General features: G+C 34.2%; 1 protein-coding gene across 3 annotated transcripts in view; it reads left to right on the plus strand.

The window, feature by feature from the left end:
- Positions 1-22,148, plus strand: part of Cadm2 (cell adhesion molecule 2) — a 923,902-nt gene that overhangs the window by 786,924 nt on the left and 114,830 nt on the right. For all 3 annotated transcript variants that reach the window (XM_026786947.1, XM_026786960.1, XM_005345233.2), the window contains one exon: positions 21,225-21,395. In XM_026786947.1, coding sequence (XP_026642748.1) covers positions 21,225-21,395 — 171 coding nt within the window. The remainder of the gene's footprint in view (positions 1-21,224; positions 21,396-22,148) is intronic.

The raw sequence follows: 22,148 nt of genomic DNA on the forward strand, positions 1-22,148 counted from the left end.
ACCCAAGGATTAACCCAGTTTTAATAACCTAAAATTGCCATGTGCCCTGTGGCTCACCAGTAATGCTCTGGCATTATACTCTTCTGGCAGCTGTTGGTGTCTCTCCAACTCCACCTTCTTTTTCCTGCAACTCTGTTTGGATTTCACACAAGGCTATATTCTGTCCTACCATAGGTCACACTAGCTTATTTATTAACCAATGATAATAAACCTATTTACAGCATACAGAGTGACATCCCACATCAACAGAAATTGAAGTTATATCCTCTGATAGAGAAGAAAGTGCTCTTAAAAGATGAGTTATCTCTCTAGTCCAGTGAATTGTGTTATAGCCCACATGCCTTCCTTAATTCTGACAAACTTAACTAGTTTGTTGAATACATGTTCTGAGCATTTTCTTGATGTTCTAAGGGCTATTCTTTCCTGTCTCCCCAGAGTAATTAAAGAGGGTAACACATGAGATAGTTCATTAATATTGATTGACTCTACGTAACATTGTAACCTCCTGGAAAACCAGTAGTATACAATATTTTATGGATGAAATTAATTTTTAACAAAGCTTCCCTCTTTTTTGAATATCAAAAGACCTGAAGATTTAAGGAGGGAGGTGGTGATGCCATGTTTATCTCTAAAATTGAGAAAAATTGATGACATAAAGCACTAAATATTAATGACATCAAAATCAAGATCTGAACAGACACTGTGACAAAAACATATACAGAATCAGCCTATGATACTCTTCTGCATTCTGAAGTTATGATCACTGCATCCCTAATGTTCTCCAATTCAATAACAGTTTATAGAGCTGTTATCAACTCCATATTTTAACTCAGCTATATATCATGGCTGTTTATAACTCTTCTGGATGTTTAGGTTGTTTGTCTTCCCAACAAGATGGTGAACTTCCTGAGTGGTGTGAACTTCACCCTGATAGGTAAACATGTCAATAACATAAGTACAGTAGACTGCACGGAGAGAACATTCATTTTGCTTGCTGTCTTCTGAATTTGCTAAGTGCTTTTTTACAGAATGGTTATTTTAGCTAGCCCTCCACACCAGAAAGAGTTGTATATCATCATCTTGACTACCACGTTTATGTACGTATGTGTATATATATATATATGAACATATATATGTGTGTATGTATATATTATGTACTTATGACTCCATTACTTCCTGGATGAATTTAGCACAGTGTCCCTTGTATCTTTGAGCACACATAGGGGAAAGTGAGGCTACTAGAGAGCAGTCCAACTCAGTTCAGTAAATGTTTCATGTATCAGGGCATATAAGAGAAGCTGCACATGAATAATCCAAGACACCTGACCTGGAGATACTTAATGTGACTACAGTTACTAAAATAATTACTATTAGAACAACTTTCTATGAAGAGCAATGTCTATAAACATATGTATCTTTTTTTAGGATAACCTAACCTATGAATTTTATTTCTGTGTTCTTGGGTAAAATTTCCCAGAAAGTACTACTTAAACACATCTATATATGTAAGAAACAGGGGTTTCATGTTCTTAAATTTTAGTAAATTTTATAATTGCATGCAGAGCATGTTGTATTTTAGATTACAGTACTCTAGATCCAGATATTCCGGTTAAATAGTGGGTAGAACCTGAGAATGTGTATTTCTATACTATGCCTCATGTTTGAAAGACTCTTGTTCTCCTCTTTGGAGACCACATTCAGACAGAGAACAGAATCAATATAAATCATCTCTGTGAAAACCCTTTTTTATGACTTTTATCTTCTCATTCTTTAAACTAGTGTAATAATGTCTACCTGACACTGGCGAAGCAAGTAACATACACGACTGAATGCATAGAAATTGTTGCCATGTACAAAGTATATTTTAGATATTTTATCATTTATGTTATTATTTCTATATTTGAAAACGATTGTTGAAGTGTATCTTTAAATTAAAATTATGAATAACAGCTGTCTATGAATACATTCACAAAATGAGTAAGGCTTGTATAAAAAGGGGGTCTCTTAGGCACAAATACATGAACTGACTGAAGTCTGTGCCAAAGAAGGAAAAACCAAACCTACTCTTTGTAAAAGTCAAACCCCTCAAGTGTTCATTCACAAGCAAACATTTTGTAAATAATACTTATTGAATAACTAGATCTTTATAAATCCATCATTTGGGCTGGTGCTAGGAGTAAGTTACAGGACATTCTATAGAAAGAGATTCCATTTATCTCTTTAATTAAGGCAAGTGGTTGGAATAATGATGTAGTTTTCTATATGGTGTGGTCAGGAGACAGGCAAGGATTTGGAGTGCAGATATGCTGTGAAAACTCTTCTATTCCTGATTAAGAGGCTAGGTATGTATTATCTGAGCAGGAGCGAGACTTTTGCTAAAAAAGCTTTCAAGGATAGAATGAAACCATGACAATTCCATCTAACTCTGGGTTCCCTGCCCCTGGGTGCATTGACCAGACATCCCTTTGGTGCCTCTGGGCAGCTCTGCATCCAAACCACAGGTGTTTCACTGCAGCCTTTAATCTTCTGGGAAGTACGGAAGTCTGGGTCTCTGCCATTTACTGTGAAAAAAGTGTGCATTGCCTTCCTAAATTGTTCAGCACCCAGAGAGCTGGCAGCTGCATTAAAGTTTTCATTCTATTTATATGCTTGGTAATCCGCAGCTTGAGCATTTCTTATTACCAAATCTTGAGATTTCCTTTTCTGGATAACAAGCTTTTACTTTAATGTATTAAGCAAAATTTGTGATCACCCTCGAGGACCCCATGTCCTCATGTAACCCCATTTCCTTAAGTGTAGGAGGAAATCCTGAATATGAAGGGAGCTGGCTGCTTTGATTATTTTACCTTATATGGTAAAAGGAGTCTTGCATCATAGATTCCTTCTGCACTCGTGAAAGGCAAATTATCAAAATGAATCTGACATATTAAGTTAAGATTTTCAAGAGGAAAAGAGTAGGTAAGATATTCCTCTGTCAGTCTTGGAGAAAAGCAATAGGTGTTTAAACACATTGTTGGAGTCATGTTCTACAGAAATATTAGTAAACTTTAGCAGTATAGACCTGTCCTTTCAGCAATAAGAAAACTGAAACCTCAGACACACAGAAGAGGCAAAACGAACTGCTGACCACCAGTGAACTTGAGGAAGTCAACAAGTTTCCATAGGCTTCAATGAACACCTCAATTTAGTGATGGGAAGACCCAAGTGAGCTTTAAAACTCCCAGGAGAGCAAAGGTGCTTAGCTTTTATTCATTAAACATGTGTAATTTACTGTGCTGCAGTAGAAGAAACAGCTACAAGGGAGGGATAAGTTTGCCTGTTTATTCATCTGAAAGGGAGGTGTTCTGAGATTTGGAACTAGATTTGGGGGTTTTTGAGAGGAATATAAATGCTCAGAAAGTCAGACTTATTACAAGCATAAACTAACAATGTTCTAATTAGATAAGAATGGAGTAATTTTTCATAGGGCTACTTTCCAAAGACAAGACATATTTCAAAGAATCTTAAGTGGGATATTTGATTATCAAAGGCTATAAACTCCAGGTTCCTAAATGTCTTGGACCATAAACTTTTCCCTTAAAACCAGAACAGAATTATAAAATTTAGTGATTAGTCAAATTTTATTTTAAATCTGAAGTTGAATTAGTTGGATTGCACATCGACCAAAGCTTGAATTTGTGCCATACTTTTCACCTCTGTCAGACCTAATCACACCCATTTACAGTACAAGTGTCGCTGTCCCATTTCCCTACATCCATTTCCGTTTTTGTCCCAAGAAGCTTGAGGTGATTTTCAACTACAGTTTTTCCATTAAACAATTTTTTTGGGGTATATTTTAATGTACACCAAAGATAGTGCTGCAGTCAATTTTAAATTGGCTAAGGACAGCCCAATTTTACTTTACATGCCTTCACATATTACTTGTCATTAGTCAAAAAAGTAGCAGTGACCCCCCTTTTCTGTTTCCCTAAAGGTATTAGGCCATTTTGATTAACATAAAGCCAGGTGTTATTTTTTTTTGAAAACTCCCAAAGATTACTTGACTCAGAACAGTTATACTAAACCAAATCCTTGCTATTATTCTCCCGTCAGTAATTTTTTATTATTATTTTAAAATACATTTAACAAATCCTTAAGCTTATACTAAATAAACAAAATGCCTTAACAGGTGTTTAACAAAGTGAAGGACATGTCGCTAAATTCTTCAGTTAAGAAAATGACCCTGCTTTTCCATGAATCTTTTAAGTTGGTTCTTAAAGAACTATTATCTAAAATTAAATCTAAGTGCACTCAATATTTTAACGTTTCTGGGAACTTTGCTTTAACCTACATCTTAGCAATATTCTTTGGTCATATAATTACTTTCCTCTTTTTTTCTTCATTTTTAATTCAAATTTATACAGAGGATCAGTTTGAGAAATGATGGATTATGCATTCATAGTCTCATTTTGATTTCACAAACTGGTTTTCTTATAATGATTCATTTAACCTAAATGTTTTTATTTGAATGAAAGATTTTAGTTGTTAGCCAGAGATTATGACTTTATATTTAAAACAGAAGAAAAATAATAAAAACTTCTCTGTGTCACTTGTATTAACTATATAAAGAATAATTTAAAGTATTACCATTTCGTCTTTCACACTACATCATAATTTGGTAATTTTATGTTTTTTGACGTGTCTACATTCATGATTTTTTTGGAAGATAATCAGTTATTTTCAAAAGTGGTTGTTCTAATTTCTAGTGTCCATATTTTGTTATTATTCTTCTTATTTTCCTGAGTTTGGAAGTTATCACAATATTTGCATATATAACTTAAGTTTAAATTTTCTTTCAATACTGAATTAGTTGTGTGGTTTTGTTGTAGTTTTGCTGTTTGTCTATTTGTTTTACATCCTAGCCACAGCCCTCATAGATCCTCTGCTTCTATTTGCTTCCCTCATCTCCCCCCTGCTGCTACCCCTCAATACCCTCCTCTTCTGTCAACATCCAGCAAAGTGCAGGTCTCCCATGAGTATCAATAAAACATGCCATAGCAAGCTGCACTAAGACTAAACATCCCTGCATGTATTAAGTCCGGGCAAGGTGACCCAGTAGCTGTGTGTGTTTTAATACCTTTATCGTTCCTGTAGACTGTATTATTCAGGTTCAGCTCCAACTGTTTGATTTTCTTTTCCTTAAAGTTGCATATGCTTCTTCCCTGGACTAAATCACGTTTTGTAACTTATTTTTTTTTCACTATATTTCGATACTGTTAGTTTTTGTTTTACCTGGATTCCTTTTTTACTAGTGAATATTATAAATACTCTTACTTTGCTATTTAAAATACACTTTATTATTTGAAGAAAGATATCCTAAGCTTTCTTCTAGCTATTAGCTTAGAAAAAGTACTTCATTGTGACCATTCAAACTTCCTAAGTTAGTCAGGTAAAGTCTTTTTCCAGGCTTTATTTTCTTTTTTCCTCACTACTGATAAACATTTTTGCCAAGGACCAAGTAGTAAAATGTCAGTTTTGCATTCTCATTGGTCAAACAGCTCACTAGCAGCCCTTGACTAAGCACAGGTGCTATTCCTCTCATCTTGCAGATAGCCTTTGCTCTGCCTCAGACTCTTCTTCAGATGCAATGATTAGTACCTTCTTTGTTGTTAATGGGAGGTCTTAAAGAGATGTGGTACTCTCTGCACACCTCTCTTCTTTGTTCCTGGACCTGCAAAAATGATTTGACACTCCCAGAAGCTTCAAATGTTTAAGTGGAGCCCAGCTAGCTCAATATAGACACTTTCCATGCGAGATAGTCTACCAATCTTCCACCTCACAAACATGATAGTACTCAGCTCGGCTGTTCTTATCTTATAGGTATCCAATGTGTTAAATACTGTTTCCAGGGGAGAGGAAAACCCAGACCTTTTACCTCAACTAGGATAGAAGCAGATGTTCTCATCTTTTTTTGGAGAAATGCAGACTAATAATACTTTTCATAAAACACTGTCTTTATTTTGTCTGTTTTCTTCCAAGATTTATAATAAAAAGAAGGAAAATGAATGAGAATGAAATAAAACTGTGTCCATTTTGATTGACTATTTCTACTTACTCTGATAATATTACTATTTTTATTAAAATTGAATAATTTTGAAAATTAAACATTCTGTTAGTAACAAGTTTTAGTGTTGTTAGAAGTTCTTATCTATTGTGAGGATTTAAAGTTCTTGTAAAACTTTGATTAAGACATAAAAACCATAATTTTTTTATAAATTATTTTTTGAGATAGCAGTTACATCACTTACTCCTTCTCTTTCCTTCCTTCAAACACTCCCTTATACCTCTGCTTTTTAATTGTCATTACATGATTGTATACATACATGTATATATACATGCACACACACACATATATGGCTCAGTCTGTATAATATTACTCGTCTCTCAAAAATGGTTATTTTCATTATGCTCAGGAAGGGATAGCCTTGTCTGTTATCCCTGGCACTGTCTGTTTTCTGAGATATGCAGACTCTTCCGTCAAGAGGTCTTGTTGCTATGACAGTCTTGCCTTCTCTCAGGAGCAGCGATGGACAGAATCCTCTAAAAACCATCAGCTATGACAACACCTCTTTACCTGAATGTCTTTCGACTCAGTATTTTGTCAAAGTCATGAAAAGTCAAGTTACACAGTATCTACGCCAGGGATTCCAGTTCTGGTGGTTGTATTCATCCCAACTCCTGAGTTGGAAACAGGATGGAGGCAGAGTAACCAGTTTCCACAAGTTCTTTCTAAGATTTCATAGGCATTCTCAAACAAGGGTTTTAGTAATTTGAATCTGACAATAGCAAATTTTATACACTTTAAGTGTGTATATATTTGTGTACAAATGTGAATAATTTACATGAGCAATGATCATTGCCATTCTGACAGAAGTTCCTTGATATTTATTTTTATGTCATAAATTTTTGCAGTGTTTATCTAGTGACTTCTACTAATTTATCTTATTGTAAATATATTCATCTTTTTATGCTTACTTATTCTTTTATTTTAATACTTTGCTATTTTATAGAGGAAACATTTTTCTTCTTAAAATATAGTAGCTCTTTTGCATCAAGAAAGGTTGAAACTATTTTACAATTTCTTTTTCTTATAATTATAGGTAATTTTTAGATACTACTCTTCATGGGTTTTATAGAGAGAAATAGTATATGAACTTTAAACATTCAATAGTTGAATAGACTTTAAATGTGATACAATTTTAGTTTACTTTTATATTCTTATATATAAAAATTATAATATAATCTTTATATTATCAATTTTGTTTTTCCCTTTTTTAAAGCTACAATTAAACATATTCTCATCTTTTATTTTATTAAATCTTAGAAAGACTTCTCATCTTTTGTTTCTTGTTTACATGAATTTTTTAAGTAATGAAATGCTTCAGGGTTGCAGAGATTGTTCGGTAATTAAGCATACTGTTAGCTCTTAAGGGGAACCTGGGTTCACTTTCCACACTTCGAGTCACAGCTATTACTATCTCCAGTTCCATGGTAGCTGACATTTCTTCTGGCTTCCTTTGCACCAGGCATATATGTGGTGACGTAAAATGCAGGCAAAACACTAACTAAAATACACTTAACATAAAATACACTTAACATAAAATACAAATAAAACATTTTTAAAAATGTACACCATACACAAAATATTGATGAATATTTAAAGTAAGGATTAACTAAAAGATAGTTTACAGTTCCAATGAGAGTATGGAGTATTTATTTGATGAAATCAAAGGACAATAGGAGGAAGAATATAGAACCTAGAAAAATGACTAGGTGAAAACAGAGAGTGCTGCCAACTGTCACAGGGGGATCTCAGTATCCTGGGTAAAATGGGAGGTGAAGTCAGGAAAATCTCCCAGGAGCTCACTTACCAGACCACTAGTCTTTCATTCAGGCAGCAAACTCTTAGTTAGGCCTGCACAAAGGTTTTTTTAAGTGGCTGGTAGGACCACCATCCACGCATTACCTCTGACTCTCCTGATCTCTGTAGTGACACATTCACACTCCATATGTATGCATGCACACATAAAACAAAATGTAATCCTCAAACTACTCATGAGTCTCTTAGTCAAAGAAGCAAACCTGACAATAATTATAGGGTAAAAATTGAGGGAAACTAAAATAAAAGATGGGTCAAATGTTACCCAATATAAAAGGAAAATAATTGTAAATAAATAAAATCAAGAGCATAAAAATATAATGAAACAGCTGTATACATAAAATTTAACTATGCACGTTTGATCTACAGATACCCCAACCTTTAATCTTCTTCAGGTTTTGTACACTGCTAAAATAGTATAAGATCAGATATCCAGAGTTTAAACTAAGGACATCTTCAGATCTCAGGTGAATGATAATTAGATTTAATAGAGATATACTATAAAGAGAAAATGACAGAAAAAGCTTCCAAATCACTCTCTTCCATGTAGTAAGAGATGATTTACCTGGCTGCATATTCTCATTATTATAATTAATGTGAAAATACTTATTAAGCATCTGTGCTATTCTGGACAGTGTTCTTAATTCTCAGTATGCAAATTATACTGAAGCCTGGAAACTACTGAAGCTACAAAACAAACAAAGATAGATCAGAAAAGAGAAGAAATATCAAAAGAATAGGGGAAAAAGTAAAAGTTGAGAAGGGAAGCAAAATTCAAATTTCAATAAAAACAATTTGTGAATCTCAGATTTGGAATTACCTTTAAAATTTCAATAGTCCTGGAGTTAATTACAACATTAAAATAAAACATACTTCAAAAATATTATTACTTTTTGGAAAATGATCAAACTAAATGAAACCAAATTTTTAAAAACTGTTCTAGTAATACATTGTACATATTCAGAGAGCTGAATTGTCTCTTCAGATATCTTATTGATTCAAATAACTCATTTTTGAATTAAGTGGATATGATGTAGATTGACTTCTTTTGTATATGCTTGGCAATACATTGTATTAAAAGTTTGTTTTAACTGGGGGATATTATTATCATAGACTTCAAATAAGTTTCACATATCTGTTACACATACATTTGCTAAAATGCATAAACCTTTTTATTTCTTTGCAAAATCTATTCTCATGAATTATCTACTGTACTTTTTTGTGATACATTATCATTTGGGAATTTGATGTGTATAATTTATATATAACATACATTTATATTATTATGCATAAAATAACATGCATAATTGTTGCATGTTATTTTAATATAATATAGTTGAAACATCATAATATCCTAATACAAACAAGTGTTGTCTGCCCTAAGGCATCAATACATGTTAAAAAATAAATAATAGTACAGAAAATCTGGAATAACCGGCAGCAAGAAATTCTGGACTTTTCTTGGAAGAGGTGGCAAGTGACAGCTAGTGCTTCCTACTGTGCTTTTGGTTAATGGTTAGAAGTTACTGTGAAGTTCAACTAGTCATTCAGAGTGAATGGAGCAAAGAGAACTTAATTACAACCATAAAGGTCATCTCTTAATTATAAGTAATTCATGTACTAAGAAACCTCATTGTCATTTAACTCCTTTTAATGCCTGCCACAATTAGCTAGTGACTTCTATTTTAATCATTGGTTCTTTACTGGTTGAATGCTGCCTTTTTTTACACTGCCCAAAAGTGGTTTTTATGGAACCCATTCTGGGATAATGGATTTTCATGTGTATTCTAGCATGATTTAAATTTTAGTCTCTTTGAATTGGTCAAGTTCTTCAATGAGCATTAAGGTGTACTGTGATAGAGAACTGGATACAATCTAATTAGTTAACATGGTTTATACTTGCTGGCAAGACTGTATTTTCTTCCTCAGATGTCTCTACAGGAGAAATCCTAACTACTTAAAATGAAACTCACTGGAACCTGACAAGCTATTGGCAAAAATACCTAGAATATAAACTATTAAAAAGGATCCTTCGTATGTACATCAAACATTATGAATTTAAGTTCACTGAGTATATACATAATAGTGCGATAAAGCTTTACTCTTGAGAACAACTTTAAGTATTTATGACTATCACTATCATTCATTGGGATATAAGAGATTAAGTAGTCCTAAACAAAATACTCTGTTCTTAGTATTCGTTTGCAGTTTTATCCCCATTTCTGTGCATTTGTATTTACAAATTATTGGTAAAGAATAAACTGAGAAGAATACACCTTCATAGATTGTGAATATCCATTTAAATCAAAATGGAGAATGAGATGAAAGTGGCAAGTGGCATTTTAAGTCTTATTATGCAATATAAATATAATCGTAGATATTGTAAGTTTTTATATTTGTTTATTTTGAAAGGGATATATTTAAAATAGGTTATCTTGAAGAACTAGTAATCTGTCTTTTCGATAATCCTAATTATTAAAGAATTTTTAAATTAGCATTTTCCCTCACATTATATTTTATAATCCCTTGAAAGATTTTTTACATGTATTTAATGATGTGCTTAGAAAAATCAGTCTAAGGCTTTACTTTCAGAGATTTTTTTTAAAAAACATTAACTGTTGACAGGGATTTTCTGTCATGCCTGGTTCCCAAAGTCATTAAGTTCCAAAGAATCACACAGAAACTTACATTAGTTATAAAAGGATTGCTCCATTAGCTCAGGCTTTTTATTAACTCGTATAACTTATATTAACCTATAATTCTTGTCTGAGTTAGCCATGTGGGCTTGGTACCATTTTTGGAGAGGCAGTCACATCTTGCTTCTTCTGCAAGAACTGAAACTTCCCTGTTCCCATAATTCTTGTTGCCATGCCTCTACTTCCTGCCTGGTTGCCATTGCCCCACTAATACTTCCTGCCTGACTACTGGCCAGTCAGCATTTTATGAAAAATAATACAAGTTACAGGATAAAAGACCATAGTCCCATAGCAATTAACTGCTTACAGAATTCTCTTACAGACTGGTCAATCAGGTTGGAATCTTCTTCTGAGGAACTGAAAAGCCAATACCGGTTAAAGAAATTGAAATATGACATAAGATTATAGAAGAAATTGTGGTTCCTTATCTTCTTTCTTAATTTCATTAACAAAACAGTTTAAGAACGAATTTGGAGCTGGGCATAGTGGTATATAACATTAATACCACCACTTGGGAGGCAGCAGCAGAAGGATCTCTGATTTCTAAGTCATCCTAGTTGGCATAGCAAGTTCAAGGACAGCCAGGGTTACACAGTACAACTCTGTCTCAATAAAATCATCAAAATAAATAAATAGATAACTAAATGAAACAGAATAAAGAATATACTCAAAAAGAAGTTCTACAACCATTGTATAGAGTTTAAAACAAAGAACCCAGGGAAGGCAAGTTATAGATATTGGCAGATACCTGGTGGGAAAAGATGGAGGAAAGGAAGGTAAAGATCATGTGATTTGTCTAGTCACATGGCAGAAATGGGACAGATGCATCAGATAAAAATGGTAGAACATCCCAAGTGTCAGGAAAATACATTTTCAGGTTTTAGCAAGCATCTGGAAGCAAGAAAAAAATTAATAAGAATGAAAGTTATTCTTTTCTAAGTAAAGAAAAGTTGGATTTCTAAGGAGGAAATAAACATTTATCAATGAAGGGATAATTACTCCTCTATGTATTTGTCATGGCTTTAGCTCGATGAACTTTCCTGAGAATTAATCCCCTAATTGTTGACAGTTTTAGCTGCATTAAGTCTTCTGTTTGAGTAACATGGAGTGTTAAGTCTCAACCGAGGCCAGATACAGAATATATATTCTATTTTTTTTTTTGACTAGGAGGAAATAAGTTTCCTTTATAGGATCTCAACAAAACCCAGGCACCCTCTAAGACTTTGTAAATACCCAACCACCAAATATATAGCTATTACATCTTGGAAGACAGGATAAAACTAATGAATAAACATCTAATTTCTACCATGAAAATACAGAGATTCATGATTATTTTACTAGAAAATATTAGTGTCTACACTGGCGTTTAAGTCATATCTTCAAATTCAGTCTTCCAGGCAATGCTGCCCATTTAGGAAATGATTAAAAAGCCAAAGCTCCCTTCTAACTTTCCTGAACTTAAAACAAGAACATTTTTAAACTGATGTTTTTGGTGTTTCTGTCCCTAAATTATCTAGGCAACTATATCGCCTGTATTTATCTTTTTTTTTAATTTATTTATTTATTGAGGATTTCTGCCTCCTCCCCATTTCCCTCCCCCTCCCCCGATTAAGTCCCTCTCACTAATCAGCTTGAAGAGCCATCAGGGTTCCCTGACCTGTGGGAAGTCCAAAGACCACCCACCTCCATCCAGGTTTAGTAAGTTGAGCATCCAAACTGCCCAGGCCCCCCCAAAGCCAGCACGATCATTTTAAATGATACAGAAAGTGACCTAGAGTTGAACTGGTAGATTTCAAAGATGACTTTAATTCTTGCAGTGTCTTCTAAACTGAACCACACAGTTCTTAGTGGTCCCCTAGAGCCATAAATCTCAAGTTATTTCATTGTCTCCCCTTGCTCAAGCCAGAAATCAAGCTAAGTGTGATATTTTTGAGGGAGCCTGATTTTACTTACAGCTTATTTTTTCTCAAAGGATTTGTGCAAGTTCTAAAATATTAGAAACACTAACACAAAATGTAATGGTTTTGAAAATATACACTAACGAAATTAGGTAGAAAATCAAGATGAAATCTAAAGTGAGATTATTAATAGATTATTATATAAATATTTTCACATTTACCAATGGCAAATCACTGCCAATCATTGTTGTAGGTACCATCAACTACATCAAAGTAGCTCTTATCAGTTAATTAATGTGTGCATAAACCATTTTTATTTTTTAATGTTTTCTGGTCCAGAGGCAAAAGGGTTTCCAAGTCCTCACTTTTAAACATTGTAATTATATTGAATGCAGTCATCCCTAGTTTCCAAATCTAAATTCAAGTAGCTGGTGCTTGCAGTACTTCTACTATTAATGCATTTTTTCTATAACAATTTCATACAAAATTATGTATTCTGTTATCACCCTAGCTATACTTTTTCTTATTTCTCTCCTACCCATGCAAGTACATCTTTCTTCCTTATAATTCTCTTTATTGCATTTGTTGGTTTTTGTTTTGTTTCACATTTAACAGAGTTTAACAGACCATCTGTGTGATCCAGAATTTGGAATAACCGTCAGAGCTTGGTGGACCCACCAATGGCTGTACAAATAGATCTGATTTTTCCATCTCACTAGGAAATGATTAATTGCCAATAGAGCAGCTGCTAGTGGAAAAATCACATGAGTGTCTTCTCTCTCTTTAGCTAACTATTTGGAAGTACAACTGGAGCTTAGTGCCAACAGGGACAATTTTTTTGAGCTCATAATTCCCATGGAGATACTATGCTTAGAAGACAGCATTTTCACTCCTTCTCCTCGCCTTCTGTTTCTTGAAAAATTTTGTACTATCTTCTGCAAGGTTCCTTGAGTCTTTCAAGGAATCATTTATATTGAGCTTCAAGGCGAGAGTCTTGGCAGTAACCTTCTATTGCAGCAAGGAGAAATATTAACCTTCTACTGGTCAAGATAAAATGAAAGTGGAAATTCAAAATAAGTAGAAAAAATATCACTTCTCTATCAACCATCTATGAAACTTTTTTCTCTAACCAAATATTTTCAGATATTTTATTAAGATTTGAGTTTCTCAGGTATATCTTGTTCAAGGGAATATTTACTCTTATGTGCTAACTATTGCTACTATCAACCATATATGACTGTCAAAAATGAGGATTATTATTGACTCTTTGTAAAAACTGAATATGGTAAGGGCTTTAAACTATTACCACTTTTAGAATGGGGGTAAATGAAATATTGCTAGTGTGCTTTTTCTGGATACTTCTTTTTCAAAGTATTTTAAGTGCATTAGAGAAAGCTTTAATTTTGAAATTGTGCTATGTGAGACTTGCTCTCATTTTGTTTTGGTTGGAGAAGATTTGAAGCAAATTAAAAATGAAAAGTTTCTCTTGAACCTTAAAAATGTAAAGTCTTTATGATTACTCAATTTTAATGTTAGAAGTAAGCAAGTTTTCTATATTCCTCATTTCAGATTTTAAACTTCGTTTTTAAGTGACTCATACAAGTCAGTTATTTTTACTCAAAGATCTGTTAGCAATTAATGACAGCAGAAAGAAAAGTTATCATTTTTATTTCAGTTGTGTATTCTCTGGTAAGTTGCCCATGCTATTATAAATAATCTCACACCCATGGACAGGCAAGAAAGTCTAATTAAACTAGGAGGTTACAAAGAAAGCATAAAAATAAAAGAAGGACTTATTGGGAAGTAAAATGGTTTTCAGAAGAGAGAGAGGATAATGAGAGAGAGGAATTGGGGTGAAAGAGAATAATATTTATTATGTGTGAGTATGAACTTTTAATTTCAAAAATTTCAAAAATGAAATTTGGTTACACTGTAAGTCGAGCATTCAATTTTAGAAATTGTAATCTATAGAATTTATGTTGAGTATTAGTCATATCTAGTAATCTCTCCAGAATGTTGTCTTCTAGGTTCTGACACAAAAGTCACATCTCTAACAATTTGTACCTTCTCCTTTTACACAGTAAAAGAGAATGTACCTGATTTCCTTATAGTTTAACGAGCAGTATTTGTACCACAAGAAAATTCAGACTACATCCTTTGATTTTTTTTCTACTGAGATTAACTGATCCATCAAAAGTATATTTACAAATCCTATAGCTAATTTAATAAAATGTATCTATTAAATGAACCTAAAGTTCACACTGAGACTTGAATGATCTTTTTAGGACTAAAGAATGTAAAGCTCAAATACAAGAGTATGTCTCTTATTGTACATAATCCCTACCTAAGATCTCCAGAAGGTAGAAAAGGTAGCACTTGCCATGTGGAGAAGCAATGCAAGATGTGCCTTACTCTCGGTGTGACGTATTAACTTTATAGATGAAAAAGTGACTCCCTACTCGTGTGTTTGGGTGATATGGCAGTCTACTTCAGAATTCAGAAAAATGAATTATCTTCACAAAAGTAGAAGTGTCTCCTTTTCAAGTCTGTCTGAAAGACATCAAAATCACAAAAACAAAGAGAGCAAATGAACCAGAAGGGTTCATACAGAACTGCTTAGGGTATGTTAAAACCACTGCTGAGACAAGGCTACCTTCCTGGGAACTTCTCTCAGGAAGAGTTCCTTTCTGAAATTCTACTGCTAATGGTCAGAATTCAGTCAGAAGAGGCAGGTAGCCTAATGCTATAAGCAAAGGAAAGATTAATAAGAAGAAAAATACTATTTTGTACTGAAAAATACTATTTTTGTGTGGTAGAAAAATCAGGGTTTAAAAGATCAAGTGATTCTTTGCTTTGCTTCTTAATGGAGTTCAAGATGAAAATGCATTTATTTTGGACTCATCCTCTCTAAGTGACTCTCTTCTGTCATTATTTCCTATCTTTACACTTTGTCAAAAGGTCCTACATTTTTAATGTAAGGAAATAATAATTCTAATTCAATGGCTGGTGGAGGCCAAAAAAATACAGGCCCATTTCCACCTTGTCTGATGGTCATAGACTTCTGCTCCTTCTTTTCTAACTATGAGGTCATCTGGGGAGGGGAGATCTTCAGGATATGCGACATAGAGCTGCTTTGCTACCTATACAACAAAATGTTAATGATTTGATGTATCAGAGTGATAAAGTGATTAACTATGTAAGTTATCCTTTGTATCATGTTAATACAGCTTTTTGTTACCTTCTCCCCTCTCATACATTGGGTATAAAAGCTGTGGAAGAATAAATGCGGGAGCCGGGCGGTGGTGGCGCACGCCTTTAATCCCAGCACTCGGGAGGCAGAGGCAGGCAGATCTCTGTGAGTTCGAGGCCAGCCTGGTCTACAAGAGCTAGTTCCAGGACAGGAACCTAAAAGCTACGGAGAAAGAAACCCTGTATAGAAAAGAAAAAAAAAAGAATAAATGCGGGGATTTAGATTTCAGGATTTTTATCACTGAAATGCCCTCCAAATATAATCCTATGGTTTCTGTCTGATTATTTTTATGAGTCTTCATATTCTTTACTATACTGATTTCCTACTCCCCTACATTGGTAAAAAGTATTTTTGCTGAGGCCGGGCAAACATAGGGCACCCAATGTGGTAAATCCCAAAATGCCCAAAAGTGTAGTCAAGCATACAAGGGAGTATGTGCATAAACCCGCAAAAAAACTCCACCACAGGTAGAGAGGTGAGTAATGAGCACTCAAAAATAAATGGTAGATAGTAAAATAAAAAAAGAAAGGTGGGAAAAAAACTAAATAATTGCAAATATGGGACAAGAAAAGAATATTCAACTATCTATACAATTGCTTAGATGTATTTTGATGGCTAGAGGAGCTTATTTGGAGAAATATTTTTGCCGAGCCCTCAACAATGGCATAAGTACATTGTCACAATTATTTGATGCCAATATTCCCACTATTCTCTTACTCTTTAAAATATTGTCTCTGAACCATCAGACAAACTTCAGACTGCACACTGCTTTCTGTGAAGTGAAACTCTCCATTGTACTAGAGTGGAAAGGTGTTTGTTGTGTAGGTTTCATTTAAAGGCAAGGGAATGGAAAGTCTAAATTCTAAAGACTATGAAACAAAATTACATGTATAAACAATACCCAAGCTACCCAGGGCAAAGAATATTTATATTGGTTCTATAACTCTGTACATTATCAGTTATTTAAAAATTAGTATGAGGGGTTAGGAAGATGGTAATGTGGGTATTGGTTTATGACTTGTAGCATTAGGAATTGTGTTCAAATTCTTACTTTCCATGTGAAAAGTCAGGATTCATGGGCTGTAACTCAAACATTGAAGAATGGAGACCACTGGATCATGGGAGCTTGCTGACCAATCAAGATAATCTAAACAGCAAGTTTTCAGAAGGGTGATGGAGCCTATTTAAGGCTATAACATGAGAGTGACAGAGGAAGACAGCAGATGTCATGCTACGAGCTCAGCAGGCTTTTGCACCAACATGTTTATGTGTATGCGACACACCCACTTCCCCACTCACACCCACAGAGAAAGAGCAAGAGAGAAGTAAAGCAAAGAAAAATTGAAATACATGTTACATTTCTAAATCCTCTTATTTGGAGAGGGTAAGCATCTAGTAAGGAGAAAGGCGCAAATGGTTTAGATCTGTGGGTTATACCTGTTCACATTGTGACCTAGGTTGACTCTGTAAATCAATATAAAATTTATGAAAACAATAAATTATATTAGTGGTTACATTATTTGAATTATTCCTATTAAAAGTTCATGCTGTATACAATTAATCTCAAATTTTATTGCAAAATTAATATCATATTAATGATATTTTGAAAAGGAAACAACTGTATGGAGCAGATGTGTGACTTCTTTAAAAGCAGCTGTTATTTCAAATAAAACAATTAACAATGCTTAAAAATATTTTTTCAGATGTAGTATAATGTAATCATAAAAATTATCAAGAACTCTAATTTGTCTTACTTTGTTACTACTTAGAGCTAAGAATAAGTAATCATTGGACATAGATTGGCAGGGTAGAAAATAAAATATGAAAGTAGGTAACATTCACATAAAAATCCAAAAATAATAGAAAGTATATTATAAATCTTTATGGTACTAAGTAGCCATAAATATACTTGTACACCTCTGCATTATCTTTATAAATCTTGACTTTAAGGTAGTTATTTCATAATTTACTCATATTTAACTGAAATTGTATCAGTATTATATGTAAAAATATCAACCAATGACACAATAGAAGCAGAAATGATATTCATAAGATGAATTTATGAAAAGTCATTCAAAAAAATCATTCACTTGCTATGGTATCCTAAAATTTATAATTAAAAGACAGATTGGTACCACTTCAAACTGTTTTTATTCTTCATACTTTTCTAAGAGCTATCACTTCAAACTGTTTTTATTCTTCATACTTTTCTAAGAGCTATAAGACTTGAGTGTGTGTGTGTGTGTGTGTGTGGTGTGTGTTAAAATTATTGAGGTTTTTCATATGAACACAATAATAAATATATGTAACTTTAAAAACAAAGTATTTAACAGTTATGTACTTGTATCAGTTAAATACATATGATTTTACTTTTTAAGATTAAGTAATAAAATAAATTTGTGTTTTCCCCCATATAAATAAACCTCAAAGATATGCACATAGCATATCAAATCTGGTACTTTTTTAAATTTTTTTTTTATTAAAAATTTCTGCCTCCTCCCCACCTACCTTTTCCCTCCCCCTCCCCCCTTCCCTGCCCTGTGGGAAGTCGAAGGACCTCCCACCTCCTTCCAGGTCTAGTAAGGTGAGCATCCAAACAGCCTAGGCTCCCACAAAGCCAGTATGTGCAGTAGGATCAAAAACCCATTGCCATTGTTCTTGAGTTCTCCGTAGTCCTCAATGTCCGCTATGTTCAGAGAGTCCGGTTTTATCCCATGCTTTTTCCGTCACAGTCCAGCTGGCCTTGGTGAGCTCCCAATAGATCAGCCCCTCTGTCTCCATGGGTGGGTGCACCCCTTGCAGTCTTGACTTCTTTACTTCTTCTTCTTCTTTTTTTTTTTTTTTTGGTTTTCGAGACAGGGTTTCTCCGTAGCTTTTGGTTCCTGTCCTGGAACTCCCTTTGTAGGTCTTGACTTCTTAAAAGTAAATTGTTTTCAGGAAGTTGAAAAGCAGAGAAATTAAATCTGCTGCTCATTACTAACATATTTTATATGTTTTAAAATTAATTATTGAATATATAGTAACAGTTTATACTGCATGAGGATATTTGGATGCAATAGCTTCTTTTTGAGGAAGTAGAAGTCCTTGATACTGGAGGGCCAACACAAACACCTACATTAGTAATTTTCAGATTTTTGTTCCATGAATTAGAAGAATAAAATTAACAGATCACAAGAACATAGAGGGTGCATTTTAGATGATATTTACTATAGATTCATGGGTAGCAGCTTAAGAAAGATGAAAAACCACGATATTCTAATTAATCAGGCCTGAAGGTCTACCATGAAGCGGTCAACAGCCCAAGATAGGAAGGGGAGCAACAGAAAGAATGAAAAGGTCCAAAGTTCCAGAGTCGATGACTTAGGCTCTGCTTAGTAAACAAAACAAGGAGATTGACCAGAAGAACAAGGAAAATGTATTCTGAGCTAAGACTCTTATTGGTAGATAGAAACAATAAAAATCCGGGCAGCTCATAGGGAAAGTGCTAGGGAGCTGAAATTTGGGGAAAGTATAATTATTTCAGTTATATGATTAGCATGACTTGAGGTGAACCTACCTTGATAGGAGTGGTCCCTTGGCCAGATAGCCCAGTTGCATTAACTCTGAAGGGAGAAGGCAAAGGTGTTTCTCCAGTAGATATAAATGTCATCCTTTTGGCTAGGAGGCAATAGCTCTCCCATAACAAGCTTTTTATGATGCTGTAACTTTCACATATTTAGTGACAAACCTGTTTCCAGATATTATCATTGTTAATTGGATACTGAAAAATAGGAAAATATGTGAGAATGCTAAGAAAATTATCCTCTCAACTACATATGAGATCTTGCTATAATAGCATATGAACTTTAGCACATTGTATGATTTCTGTTAACAGAAGTTTCTGTCCAGCCCAGTCCCACATCCCTTAGTCTCAAAGAGATACACAGAGGCTTATGTTAATTGAAAACTGGCCTATTGCTCAGGCTTATTTCTAACGAGCTCTTGTGACTTAAATTCACCTAAAATTCTTGTCTATGATTAGCCATGTGGCTTAGAACCTTTTTTTCTTAGAACCTTCATTAAGGCATTCTCATCTTGCTTCATCTGTATGTGGCTGGTGATTGCTTTCTGCCTTTCCTTTTCCTAGAATTTAGTTTAATTGCTTCGCCTCTATTTCTTGCCTGGCTACTGGCCAATCAGCATTTCAGAAAACCATTATGAATGATAAATCAGTATAGTGTTCAAGAGCATTATCTCATAGCATTCTAATGTGTTAAAATTGGTGTGTTCTTATGAACACCTTCAAACTTAAGAACTTACAAATTAAAGAATACATCAATAGGCTCAGCTTTAAAATAGAACAAATAATCCCCAAATGACCATTGTCTTAAGGCTTACATTGCTGTGAAGAGATGCCATGACCATGGCAATTCTTATAAAATAAACAAATAAACAAAAACAAAGATTAATTGAGGTGTCTTGCTTACAATTTCTGAGGTTCAGTATATTATCATCAAGACAGGGAGTATGGCAACAAGCAGGAAGACATGTTACTGGTGCTTAGAGTCCTTAAGTCTTTATAGGTAGGCTTAAACACCAAAAAATGAATTCACGTATTGCATTTATGTAGAAATGAATTCCTCAACCAAGGAATGAACATTTTCTCTACATAAATTACAAAGGAAATATATTAATTTTTTCAGTATTCAAATGTTTCATCTTTATACAAACATCGTCACTTTTCTCTGTTTTATATCTTTTTGCACTTTTTAAATTTCCAATTTGTTGTTCAAGTGGAATTAAAAGGATGAGCATATTACATACTCTAAATCATAAGCAGATAGTGATGAACATACTCTTTTCAAATGTGCTTACAGTTCAGAGATGTTACATAAAGTGTGAGAGAAATAGAAACATAAGCTGGAGGAGAAAATGCTCTTGTAAAATAATGCTTTGCAGGGTCAGAACAGAAAAACTTGGACCTGATTATAATCTAGGTCAGTTTGAAAGCAGAGATAAAAATGTTTTATCCCACACACCCTTTCATTTTTACTTCAATACTTAACTCTTAAAATCTACTTTTAGATCTGTATTTTTTGTTATCATCCCTAAATTCATATGTATGCATATTTCAATTTTTTTTTTTTTTTTTGGTTTTTCGAGACAGGGTTTCTCTGTAGCTTTGGAGCCTGTCCTGGAACTCCCTTTGTAGACCAGGCTGGCCTCGAACTCACAGAGATCCTCCTGCCTCTGCCTCCCAAGTGCTGGGATTAAAGGCCTGCGCCACCACCGCCCGGCGCATATTTCAAATTGTGAACACATTCATCAACCTTATTTCCAAGAACAAAATATATCATGTTCTTCTAGCGTTATACCTATATATTGTACAGATTTGCCCTTAAAAACTGGCAACAATACTTGTGAGAGAAGTGTGATGGGTTGTGAGCGGTGTCTCAGAAGTTTTCTACAACTTATATTTTCAGATGTGAAGTATTTAAAAGAGGAGGACGCTAACCGAAAGACCTTCACCGTCAGCAGCACACTGGACTTCCGAGTGGACCGTAGTGACGATGGAGTGGCCGTCATTTGCAGAGTAGATCATGAGTCCCTCAATGCCACCCCTCAGGTAGCCATGCAGGTGCTAGAAATACACTGTAAGTAGACACACACGACTCGCTTTATGTCTACAATGCATTTTTCTTTATTTGTATTTAAAAATCAGTTTATAAATTGCATGAAGTTGTAATAAATGGTACAAAAACTTTCCTATCCTCAAGAGTCTCAACCATGTTCCAAGGTAAGAATCCTTTATCTGAGAGCGTGTCTTAACAAGGAAGGACAATAAAGAGCATCTCAGAGTTTAAAGATCTGAGTTACGATTGAAGTTATGGTTTGGTGTGCACATGTGTGGAAGAGGGTGGTGAGAACACTGGGGTTTAATCAAACTATCTTAATTACTTGCAAATCGTTTCCCCATATTTTTAACCGACACGTTGTATTTTAGTCTCTTTGAATACAGGGCCACCTTCACTACATCCATTTTATCGTTTACAATTGCAGTAAAAATGTTAACTGGGTGATGTTCACATATGAAGGCAGTGATGAGGCTTTGGGGCATTGTCTCATACAGCACGATGTGCAGTCAGTGTTATGAATTACAAGGTGCACAGGTGACTCTGAAGGTCGGGGGGACAAGGCAATTGCTAGTAAATGATAGACTTACAGTCTATTATTAAAGGAGGCCTGGGAACACATATTTACTAAAATGAAGCTGAGTGGACTGAAACACACAAGCGGAAGCAAAAAGGAGAAGAAAAAATATCCTATTTATGAGCTGTTTGATTCAATTCTTCGAGATAATAAAGTGATTTTTTTTCTGGTTGATTTTCCTGGAATGAAAAAAAAAA

Source organism: Microtus ochrogaster, chromosome 2, assembly GCF_000317375.1.
Source record: "Microtus ochrogaster isolate Prairie Vole_2 chromosome 2, MicOch1.0, whole genome shotgun sequence".
Classification (NCBI taxonomy): Eukaryota; Metazoa; Chordata; class Mammalia; order Rodentia; family Cricetidae; genus Microtus; species Microtus ochrogaster.